This window comes from Berghia stephanieae, chromosome 1, assembly GCF_034508935.2.
Source record: "Berghia stephanieae isolate SIO BIC M18660-M18661 chromosome 1, UCSD_Bste_1.3, whole genome shotgun sequence".
In the NCBI taxonomy this organism is placed as follows: domain Eukaryota; kingdom Metazoa; phylum Mollusca; class Gastropoda; order Nudibranchia; family Aeolidiidae; genus Berghia; species Berghia stephanieae.
Window position 1 is genome coordinate 33,892,720 of NC_088360.1, and position 12,139 is coordinate 33,904,858.

The 12,139-nt window shown below is 36.6% G+C and overlaps 1 protein-coding gene across 2 annotated transcripts in view; it reads right to left on the reverse strand.

Moving 5' to 3' along the window:
* The window catches only part of LOC144972483 (annexin A6-like), an 87,421-nt gene that overhangs the window by 46,791 nt on the left and 28,491 nt on the right, over positions 1 to 12,139 (reverse strand). For both annotated transcript variants that reach the window (XM_078913751.1, XM_078913761.1), the window contains exons 8-10: positions 11,880 to 11,954; positions 10,608 to 10,715; positions 3,352 to 3,409 (exon numbers count right to left, since the gene is read on the reverse strand). In XM_078913751.1, the coding sequence (XP_078769877.1) occupies positions 3,352 to 3,409; positions 10,608 to 10,715; positions 11,880 to 11,954 (241 nt within the window). The remainder of the gene's footprint in view (positions 1 to 3,351; positions 3,410 to 10,607; positions 10,716 to 11,879; positions 11,955 to 12,139) is intronic.

Sequence of the window (12,139 nt, forward strand, 5' to 3'; positions counted from 1 at the left end):
ACGGTATATTCTATTTCTCAGTTTGTTTTTTGTTTGTTTGTTGTGTTTTTGTTTTGTTTTTTTTTTTTTTTTGTTTTTTTAATGCTGTAATCCATTTTTAAACGATGGAGTGGTGCCAGGCACCAAATCAACCAATGTAGCCACGCCACTGCATGGGTTATGGACAGATGATCATTGTTTTTCTTGCAGGTGGTGAAGATACTGGATATTTAGTAGGATACCATGCCATATATTCTTCTCTGCGTCATATGGAAAGTAGAGACTATCATTCTGGGTTCAATGCAGAGGTGTTTGAAAACTGGCTAACGAAAAGTCTGCTGTCCTCACTCGAAGCACCCGGCTATATTGTATTGGACAAAGCTACCATTCGGTGGCCCATGATCACTTCAAGGCACCAACTTCGGCAACTAAAAAAGCTGACATGATTTTATGGCTTTAATCAGACAGCACCACATATTCTGACCATTTATCAAATGCCTAACTATACTCCTTACTGAAAAGAAACAAACCAGAACGAGTTTTCAACGCAGACTGTCTAATCAGAGAGGTTTGACACGAGGCTGTGCGACTTCTCCTATATTACCGTGAAAGATTGAGGAAAAAAAGGAAAAAGTCGCGCCATTTATTTAAAAATTTGACTATAGTTTTGTAGTCTATGGAGATAACATTCACAGCATAAATATGTAACTCTTGAGAAATGTTAACGTTCATAGCACAAAATATGTAACTCTTGAGAAATGTATGGACATTTTATTATCCTCTCTGAATTCGTGGTACTATTGTTGAACAACTAAGGTTCATTTCCAAACCAAGTCACTCGAATTGTTAATCTTGTGAAATGTATCGGAATTTTTTTCTCAGTACCCTAATCAATAGTATAGCATCCGACCCATCCGCAAAAGTATCAGGTTTAACCGACGTGCACTTATTTGCAGGTCTGATAACCCAATTCCTTACGGGCTCACTGTTGTAATGGAAATATTCGGATGTCAGACCTGCTTACTTACCATCAGCAAAAGAAAATAATAAAGCTAAAAATAGACAAAGAAAGGAATGACACACACCTAGAACACAACAAGCAGGATCCAATCCATGCCATTCAGCGAAGTAGCCAAGTCACTCTATTCCGCCTCCGAACAGGACACAATAGACTAAGAGGACATATGTTTACAAAGCTAGGTATTGGAACAACCCCTTATTGCCCATGTGGAACCGACCATGAAACCACTTTACATGTGCTTATGGATTGCCCATTATACAACGTGCAACGTTCGAACCACTGGGTCACCCCTACAACACTCAACACAAAGCTCTATGGTGAGGCTGAGGACCTAAAGCGGACCACAGACTTCATAGCAGATATCGGACTGCAGCCATAGATGTCCATCAGAGGAACGAAGAAGAAGAAGAAGACCTGCATATTTGTACAAAATTATATCTTACAAACTGAACCCGGCCTTCGACCGAATCTTCATCTCAAGCCCGGTGGTTGAGAATATGAAACGCTACAAATGTGTAGAGATCATTCCACTCCAAGCTTAGTGATGTAAAAAGGTTCTTTCAATCAAACTAGCCAAAAGTATACAGGTCTAATGAAACGTTTTGTAAATGTTGATCTTGAAAAGTTATCTAACAGAGGATTGTCTTGGCAACAAAGGAAATATCATCATTGAAATATCGGTTCGATTCCAAGTTGTAGTCGAATGTGTGAATCTTTTCTACATAAATCAATCGTAATTGAGCAGAGAAAAGGTCTGTGTTTGTAGATAATATGATATTTTTAAACCAACGCTAAAAATAAATACAATAAGTCTTAAACATACTCTCCACATTCAGACATATCTTGAAAAATTTCGTCTTTATCTATTCAGTGGTTTGAGAGCCCGTTTAAACAAACCGAGTTCAATATTATGCCGCCAATTTTATTATATTAAAAGTAAACTACACCGCAAAGGACTAGCCCATAATCATATTATTTAATTTGTTCTAATCCACTTTGAGCTAAGTTGGGTTTTTTTTCAAATAGACGAGTGCTTTCTGTTTCCAGGGAACACAAAAAGAATTATACAGTTTTGCTTCTATTTAAAAATCATGACTGTTAAAACATATATTGTCTGAATTGTCTTGGACTAAGATTACAATAACAGTTGTCTTTTGGCCTTAGTAACGCCATTCTCTCATCTCTCATTCGTCTTTAGTGTTTTATTCATCGTGTTTTATTGACATAGGGGAAACCCGAAATGTCCATATCAACTGTCTTCGTTTATGAAATTGAAGCTTCCATTATTATTTTTTGTCTGTGTAGAACATCATAGGTTTCATGCCCGTGAAGAACACTGTATTTTATATATCAGGGTAAGTTATCCTCCTTTAAAAGCATTCTATTCGAAACGAATTTTCTTTGGAGGATTTATGGATCAGCTCGTTCTATCTGTTCTCGAATAGCTTCACCGACCTTTCTATAAAAGATATAAAACGACAACGCATAATTCAAAGATAGAGCAAAGTAAATTTGAACATCCCAGCAAATGTAAACTGGGGAAGTTGTAATCAAATATAATCAAAAAGGATATTGAACATCTTGGCAAATACTGTTAAAATTCAGTTCCAACATAATTCCCGATTATATCGGCAAGGATAAGAGTGTGTGGGAGGTGTTGCTGTCGCGCTCTGACAAAAATGGTGTTTTGTTTTTTTTTATCATTATTTCATTTTGGACAGAAAACTTTTATCTCAAATATCAGTCGTACAAAATGATCCTCAACTTGTCAAAATGCCTCAAACATAGGACTTCTCTGAATTTTCTTATCATTACAGAACAAGTCACCTCTTATGCGTCCATTGTAACACCACCTGACAAATCACGTTATACATTGTATCAAGTACCAATTCACACTAGAATCGAGTTGGATAATGAATACAAAATGCCTTCCTCAGTGAGTTCATGGAGTAGCAAGATTTACCATGGTTTTCCGGTCGATGACCCCGCTTAAAGTCGCTCTTCTAAAAATAATTACGCCCTTACGCGCGGCATCGTCATATTATACCATCGCCTAAGCCTTCAACGAAGTAATAATAGTATAGATGGTACATCAGACAAACGTCTGTTAACAGGAATCACCTATGTCCAGGGAAACAGATTGAGAATTATCAATCTTGCCCAAGGAGAAAAAATGGAAGTAGCTATAGCGGAGTTCGACACGAGATCTCTCAGTTCACTGTACAATGACCCACCCGGTCACCTCGCTATACATTTTATTTATAAAAAGGCATCGTGCTGCTTGGACAACAACGCCCTGCAAGCGTTAGAAAATGTTGAATATAATGGGAAGAGTATAACGTATCACTTACTCATTTCTTTGGCCACTTTAAACAGCTGTCTGGCGTCACTGTTCTGGTCATCTCCTCCCTTATATTTTAAAAAGATGATAATGATGATGATGATGATGATGATGATGATGATGATGATGATGATGATGATGAAGAAGAAGAAGAAGAAGAAGAAGAAGAAGAAGAAGAAGAAGAAGAAGAAGAAGAAGAAGAAGAAGAAAAAGAAGAAGAAGAAGAAGATGATGATGATGATGATGATAATAATGATGATGAGGAAAAAGAAGAAGAAGAAGAAGAAGAAGAAGAAGAAGAAGAAGAAGAAGAGGAGGAGGAGGAGGAGGAGGAGGAGGAGGAGGAGGAGGAGGAGGAAGAAGAAGAAGAAGAAAAAGAAGAAAAAGAGGAGGAGGGGGCGGAGGAGGTGGAGAGCGGATGAAGAAAAAATGTATTATTACTTTAGAAGTGCAATAAGTACAGTATATAGAAACATTCAAAGTGTCATGTATTTGCTAAATCACATATTCACTGGGTTGGAAATTAACACACGGAATTCTGTTACCTTTATTCAGTTTTGTTTACGTTGTGTCTGTCTAATTAATCATTATTTCTTATCACTATCATACAGACAAATATAAAATTCATCAACAAAACACAAGATTCTCCAAAGAAAAGCCTAGAATCTACATTTGATCGCAAGTTTGAGCTCTGAGCGAACGCTGGAGCTTGAAATGGAGAGAAATGAACTGAGCTTTAATTGAGCTTTAATAATTGAGCTTTTTTATAGAGCAATATCCACTAAACGTGCTCAAAGCGCTTTACAAGAGGTCCCTGGTCAACAGCAACATTTTAACATGTTTCATGCCTGTGAAGGACCACTAGATGATCTGGATTTTGCAGATGATCTGGCTCTTTTGTCCCACACCCATGACCAGATGCAAGCAAAAACCACAATTATAAACAGCCTCTTGGAATCAATTGGTTTAAGAATTCACCCTGCAAAGTCAAAGGTCTTGAGGATAGGTACGCGTCAAAGGGAGCAGATCAAAATAAAAGATCAGGAACTCGAAGATATAGACACTTTCTGCTATCCCGGAAGTATAATTGACAAGGATGGAGGCACGGAAGCAGAGGTGGAAGCACGAATAGGAAAGGCACAGGCTGCATTCACATCTTTGAACACAGTTCGGAGAACTAAAGATATCTCCCTTCGACTAAAGCTAAGACTTTTCAACTCAAATGTGAATTCTGTCCTACTGTATGGATGTGAAACTTGGAACGCATCACAGGCATGTATAAGGAGGGTACAGATTTTCGTAAACAGGTGCATGCGTAAGCTACTCAGAATAAAATGGATGGATAGAATAAAAAATGAAGAAGTATGGAAAAGAACTCAGCAGAAACCAATGGGAGAGGAAATAGGAAGAAGACGATGGAGGTGGATTGGACACACGCTTAGAAAGAACGACTCCACTATAACAAAGAAAGTATTGGGCTGGAACCCTCAGGGCAGAAGATCAAGGGGAAGGCCACGAGGAACATGGAGAAGAATTAAAGAAGCTGATATACAGAGAAGTGGTAAGACCTGGAATGAGATTAAAAAGTTAGCTCAGGATAGAGAAGGATGGAAACTGTTTGTCTGTGGCCTATACCCTGACCCAGGGTGAAAAAGGCAATGATGATGATGATAGAAACATTCAAAGTGTCATGTATTTGCTAAATCACATATTCATTGGGTTGGAAATTAACACACGGAATTCTGTTACCTTTATTCAGTTTTGTTTACGTCGTGTCTGTCTAATTAATCATCATTTCTTAGCACTATCATACAGACAAATATAAAATTCATCAACAAAACACAAGATTCTCCAAAGAAAAGCCTAGAATCTACATTTGATCGCAAGTTTGAGCTCTGAGCGAACGCTGGAGCTTGAAATGGAGAGAAATGAACTGAGCTTTAATTGAGCTTTAATAATTGAGCTTTTATATAGCGCAAAATCCACTAAACGTGCTCAAAGCGCTTTACAAGAGGTCCCTGGTCAACAGCAACATTTTAACATGTTTCATGCCCGTGAAGGACCACTAGACATGATGCCTGCTAGGTGATATTACAATTGTGAACCTCCGCCTCGAGACGGTATTAAGTCGGATTTTTCAATTTTGGGTTTTTGGGACCCAATCATAGCTTATATTATGCTTAAAATTTTGATACCAAATTTATAAAATTCTGATTGTTTGAAGTAGGGGGAGTGTAAAAACCAAGTTTTGAGAAAATCGACTTTGAAGCCAGGCACCGTTTTCGCACATAATCAAATCAATGGGCAAAGGTAACTTCTCAGATTGAAAATTTGACGAGAATAATAACATTTGCAGAGACGCCAATTTTCAATTTGACTCACAGGAATTTCAGACACCACTCGGAGGAATTTCAATGCCGAAAGAGGAATTTCCGCACACACAAAAAGGGAATTGGGATGATATTTTGTACTGTGTTTACATATTGTATAGATCTAAATAGATAACTGATTACAAATATTGTCTGATATATGAACACATTGCTAAATACAACCCCAAAGTTTCCTTATTTCAAGTGAAGAAAAGCACCAAAACATAATGATGGTAGTGAGGATGATGTTGTGTTGGTGGTTGTAGTAGTAGTAGTAGTAGTAGTAGTAGTAGTAGTATAGTAGTAGTAGTAGTAGTATAGTAGTAGTAGTAATAGTAGTAGTAGTAGTAGTAGTAGCAGTAGTAGTAATAGTAGTAGTAGTAGCAGTAGGAGTAATAATAGTTGTTGTAGTAGTAGTAGTAGTAGTAGTAGTAGTAGTAGTAGTAGTAGTAGTAGTAGTAGTAGTAGTAGTAGTAGTAGTGGTAGTAGTAGTAGTAGTAGTAGTAGTAGTAGGAGTAGGAGTAGTAGTAGGAGTAATAGTAGTAGTATTGATGATGATGATGTCATAATGGCTGTTGTAGTAGTAGTAGTGGTAGTGATGATGATGTGGTGGTGGTGGTGGTGGTGAATGTGGTTGTAGTAGTGGCAGTGGTTGTAGTAGTAGTGATGATGTGGTGTGTTGGTTGTAGTAGTAGTGATGATGTAGAGGTAGTGGTTGTAGTATTAATGACGATGTGGTGGTGGTGGTTGAAGTAGTAGTGGCAGTGATGATGTGGTGGTGGTGGTGGTGATTGTAGTAGTTGTGGTCGTGATGAAGATGCGGTGGTAGTGGTTGTAGTGTGTGTGTGTGTGTGTGTGTGTGTGTGTGTTTGGGAGAGAGAGAGGGAGAGAGAGAGAGAGAGAGAGAGAGAGAGAGAGAGAGATATATATTGCTAAAAGTGCATCAAGTGATAAGTAGAGCAACACGAACTTTAAAACCCAACGAGACTAAAGTTTGAGGTCAAAGTATTTGGTATTAGCTATTATTATTATTGGCAAGTGCAGCCTTGGAAATGGTGGCTCTCTGAGAGAAAGTCAACTCTTGTTTTGAATGTTTCACTGATAGTTGCTTTTTTAAACTTTAAATATATATAACTTATCGTCAATACTTATGTTGAATTATTATGTTTTCATGTAGAAAAATGATTGTAGTTTACGAAACAACCAAAAACTGAAATTTGATCATTTTGACCATTTCCACTTTAAAACCGGTTTTCTTCTTTTTCCAAATCCCGACTTAATACCGCTTCGAGGCGTAGGGTCACAATTTTTCGGACAAAGACAACGCTGTTAACGACCAGGTACTCATTGTACACCTGAGTACGGTGAGATAATGTGAGTAAAGAGCCTTTTCCAAGGACTCAACTATGCGCCGAGCGCGAGGCTCGAACCCAGTACCTTCCGATCCGAAAGCGAGTGTCATACCACATAGCCGCACAAATAAGTAGGATATGCGATAAAAGAAGAGCTGAAATAAACAACTTTTGTCCTCTAGTGATAGTGTCCCTCCAACCCGTGTCACCCCCACCACCCACTATTGACACATCGTTTATTAAAGTAAGAAAGAGGGGGAGAAAAGGAGGAATAAAAACAAAATTTAACAGACGGCCTTTTCGTCCATTTTTACCCTGTTTAGTGACAGGTAATGTAAGATCACTGAAAAATAAAATTGATGAACTGTTTTCACTGTGTCGTTTTAATAGTGACTATCGTCAAGCCTCCATAATAGCGTTAACAGAGACTTGGCTATCTCCTCACATACCATCATCATGTTTTAATATTGAACAATATTCACTATTTCGAGGAGATCGGACTAATGTAAATAAACGAACTGGGGTGGGGTGTGCACATATATTAACAACAAATGGTGCCACCCCAATAACTGTCAGATAAAGAAAATGTATTGTGACGATTATATTGAATTTATTACTGTTTCGTCACGACCATATTATCTACCCCGGGAATATACTCATGTCATCATCATCAACGTCTACATTCCACCATCATCAGACAACACCACAGCGAAAAATATTTTGAGGAAAGAAATACAGGACATTCAAATTAAGTCACCCGATGCCGTATTGATGGTCACTGGCGATTTTAACCAATGTAACGATTTTACTCTCCCGGGACTTCATCAATACGTGGACTGCGAGACAAGGGACAAAAAAACATTAGATTTATTCCTGTGTAATATTAAAAATAGTTATAAATGTTTACCCCGTGCCCCATTAGGTTTATCTGACCACTGCATGCTCTTGCTACTCCCCACCTACCGCCCTGTTTTTAAACGTGTAAAACCAGTAAAGAAAAGTGTACAGATCTGGAACGGAAGTGTGTGTGAAGATTTGCGTGGTTGTTTTGAATGCACTGACTGGAATGTTTTTATCGAATCATGTGATAGTGTGGATGAGCTGAATGACTGTGTGAGTGAGTATTTAAAATTCTGTGAACAGCTAGTGTCTTGTAAAAAAGAAATAAAATATTATCCTAACAACAAGCCTTGGATAACAAAAGATCTGAAACTTTTATTGAACCAAAAGAAAACTCTCTATACTAGTGGAAACAAAAAAGATCTGAAAACAAAACAAAAAGAGATAAAGAGGGTAATATCTAGTTGTAGAGATAAGTACAAAAATAAAATTGAAAAATGCTTTTCTTCTGGGGATATACGGGACACGTGGCGGGGGCTGAAAACTGCTGTTAACTATAATCCAAAGCCCACGATTATATCAGAAGATATCGAAATTGAAACTTTAAATAAATTTTATTCACGTTTCGACACAGCAAACAAATTTGATATTGAAAATGAAAAACATAAATTAGACAGGGCTTTGGAAGATGAAATGACTATTGAGGTCAGTGAAGAGGAAACGAGATTCGTATTTTCGAAACTAAACGAGAGGAAGGCTGCTGGGCCGGATGGATTGAAAGGAAAACTATTAAAAGAATGTGCCCACCAGCTTTCCCCCATTTATACACATATTTTTAACTGGTCCCTCCAATGCGTTTCGATCCCTGAAATTTGGAAAACTTCAAAAATTATTCCTGTTCCAAAAAAAGAAAAACTTGAAACTATGAACGATCTCAGACCTGTTGCACTGACTTCAATAGTCATGAAATCTTTAGAAAAACTTGTTCTTGTTAAAATTAGGAATCAGTTTATGCCATTGAGTGATAGTCATCAATTTGCTTACAAACCAGGACGTGGCGTAGAGGATGCCATTTTGCTGTTTACAAACAACATCTACAGGCATCTAGATCACGCTAGGAGCTATTGCAGATTGCTTTTTGCAGATTTTTCTTCAGCGTTCAATACAATGCAACCTCAGTTGGTTGTTCAAAAATTGACTAGTCTGAATTTAAACAAGTATATAATTGCTTGGGTGCTCGAATTTCTTACGGAGAGAGCACAATATGTTCAATTAGGACAAAACAAATCTTCCTGTATAACTACTAATACTGGTGCTCCTCAGGGTTGTGTATTGTCCCCAGTATTATTCACAATATACACGAATGACTGTAGAAGTCAAAACCTGAGTGTACCTTTAATAAAGTTTGCAGATGACACCGCTCTTCAAGGCCTCATAACAAATGGCAACGAAGTGGCTTATAGGCAAGAAATTGATAGATTTGTGTCTTGGTGTGATGCCCACCACCTAGAGCTTAACATAAGCAAGACAAAGGAGCTAGTGATTGACTTTAGGAGAGTGAAGGAACCGATAGAACCGTTAAAATTAAAGGACCAATTCGTCCAGCGAGTTCCTCACTACAAATACCTTGGTGTAACGATTGATGACAGGCTCAAGTGGGATGAACACTTGAAAATAATTAGGCATAAGATGTGCAGACGTACATATTTTTTATCAAAACTCTCTCAGTTTAGAATAGATAAAACCCTCTGCACATTATTTTATAGAGCAGTAATCGAAAGTGTTTTTGTCATTTTGTATAACAGCTTGGGGAGGCAATTGCTTAGCAGTGGAAAGGAACAAAATAAATTCAAATATTAAAAAATCCATTAAACGCTATATAAATGATGTTGACGATGTAGATCTTTTATACGAGAAATTTTGTATAAATAAAATAACTAAAATATTAAATGACCAGTATCATCCACTAAGACCATCAATTATTATGTCAGAAAGAAGTGGTCGCCCTTTCTCTATTTCAACGAAAACAGAGAGACACCGAAAATCTTTTCTGCCGTCCAGTATTAGGCTTTATAACAACAAGCAATAATCATTTTATATAATTCTTTCTCATTTTTACTTTTAAAAATATAAATATTAATTTATTAATTTATTTGTTTTGCAATCTTTTCAATTTTCAATTTATAGTGACAGTTTTAACTATTTTACAGTGTTGAAATTATTTATATATAAAGCGCAGCTCTGGTTATAGAGCTGCTCCTTTTTTATATATATATATACATCCTATTTCCATTGTATTTTTATCTTATGTGTAAATTATAACACGTCTGTACAAAAAATTTCCTTTTTGGGATGCAATAAAGTATTATTATTATTATTATTATTATTATTATCACACTTCGTATGTTCTGGGTTTAAGTCCTGCTGTGTTAAGTTCTTGGAAACAGACGCTTTCCTCACATTTTCACTCCATACTCCATTGTAAATGAGTACCTTGTCGGTACTAGTGTTGTTTCTGTCTTAAGGCGTAATATCTCGTTCTAAAATTTAATGTCAAGTGTCGCATGTGGTTTGAGACCCATTGTAAAGCTTACTGAGCATATTAAATAGATGTTACACTATATTAAAGGATTTCTAAACTGTCTAGAGGGCGAATTATTAATTTTAATTCACATCTTGACATAGATAAATCCAAAAACACGTACCCCTTTCTGCCCTTTCCCATGTTTGCTGTCCTCCTCGCCATCCTCGTGATCGTAACTATACGTGTCTTTGGCCGGTTTCTTCATACCGTAATACATGTACAATTCCGGCTGCGGGGAAAAATCGAATAATAAACAAATTGTAATGTTATGTCGTTAATCAGTCCAATAAAAAGTATTTTATAAACAAATTTATTAATAATGATCTCAAAGAGAATTTTATCTATATTGCGCTGTCTTCAAAACAGAACTGCACATTCCGTAAGCTTCTGTTTATTTATTATCTGACTGCTCATTCACAAGTCCGATGAACCAAGTTAAAATGATGGTCTTATTATTGTTGATACTTTCGATCCAAAACAATAGATGGAACGAAATCGATGTCACTCAACTATTTCTTATTTTTTTAGACAGCCATTTTAATTATTAGTTCTCACTAAATTATACCAATCAGACGATGAACGTTCAAGGCTACACATAGTTTTGTGCGCTGGTACATTACATCCGGTTGGCGGATGTTGTGATTATTTCATCTAAACGCATAGCACTAAAATTCTCTCCATTAATCCATCTGATCGTCAACCCTCTCCATACCAACTTTAGCCAGGAAAACCGTCACATTCGTTACATACAAACAACATTAGTCTTATTCAGACTCATTTTATCAATCACAATATTTGAAGAACTTAATGCTGTTTAGTACAGCTTGTTTTGCTCAACAAAATTTCTAGTGTGTATTTATTGCTTTTAATTTGAATCTAAATATTCAATTTATGTGTTGTATCGGTATGACATTTCAGTAAACATCTTGAAAATGATCGCTCAAGGAGAGAGTTGAAAGACTGAATTTCAAAATTAACATTTCATAATAGATACAATCTTTTCCGAATCACATTTAGAATCTTTGTATTTAAAAAATTAGACGGGTGTGAGCCATCGGCTCGGCTCATAATGCTTTCATATGTCAGGCTGAAGGAGTTGCCAAAAAGGGAATAAAGTTATAAGAAAAATTTAGTTCAAGATTTGCACGCGATGAAAATATACAAATTTTCTTCAATAAAACATGGAAACTTATCCCAAGTGTCATATTTTGAAAACTAATTTAATTTTTAGCTTCAAAATTATCCGCTCATGATACCGTCGTTTTGAGGCGTTATGTCGGGTATAGGAGGCAGAAAATTGATATCACCGAAGATGGTTGTAATGTGTTGCGCTGCTAAAAATTTGATAAACAAAATATTAATGTAAGGGAAGTAAGCAAAATCTAAAACTTACATCTGGGCTATGTCGATCTTGTCTCCCCTCCTTTGATCTGTCTGTTTCATTGCCACGATTTGTCCCTTTTTTGTTCTGTACCACCCACACACAAACAAATCAATAGTAGAAATAGTTAACAAGATGAGGAGGCTAATTGATTTGTCATGTAATGCTGCAATTTTTTGAATGAAAAGGAAGAATCAATCCGGAAATTTGATTTGCATCTAGCACAGCATTCTAAAAACAAAAATAAAAGTGAACAAGGAAATTGGGATCTA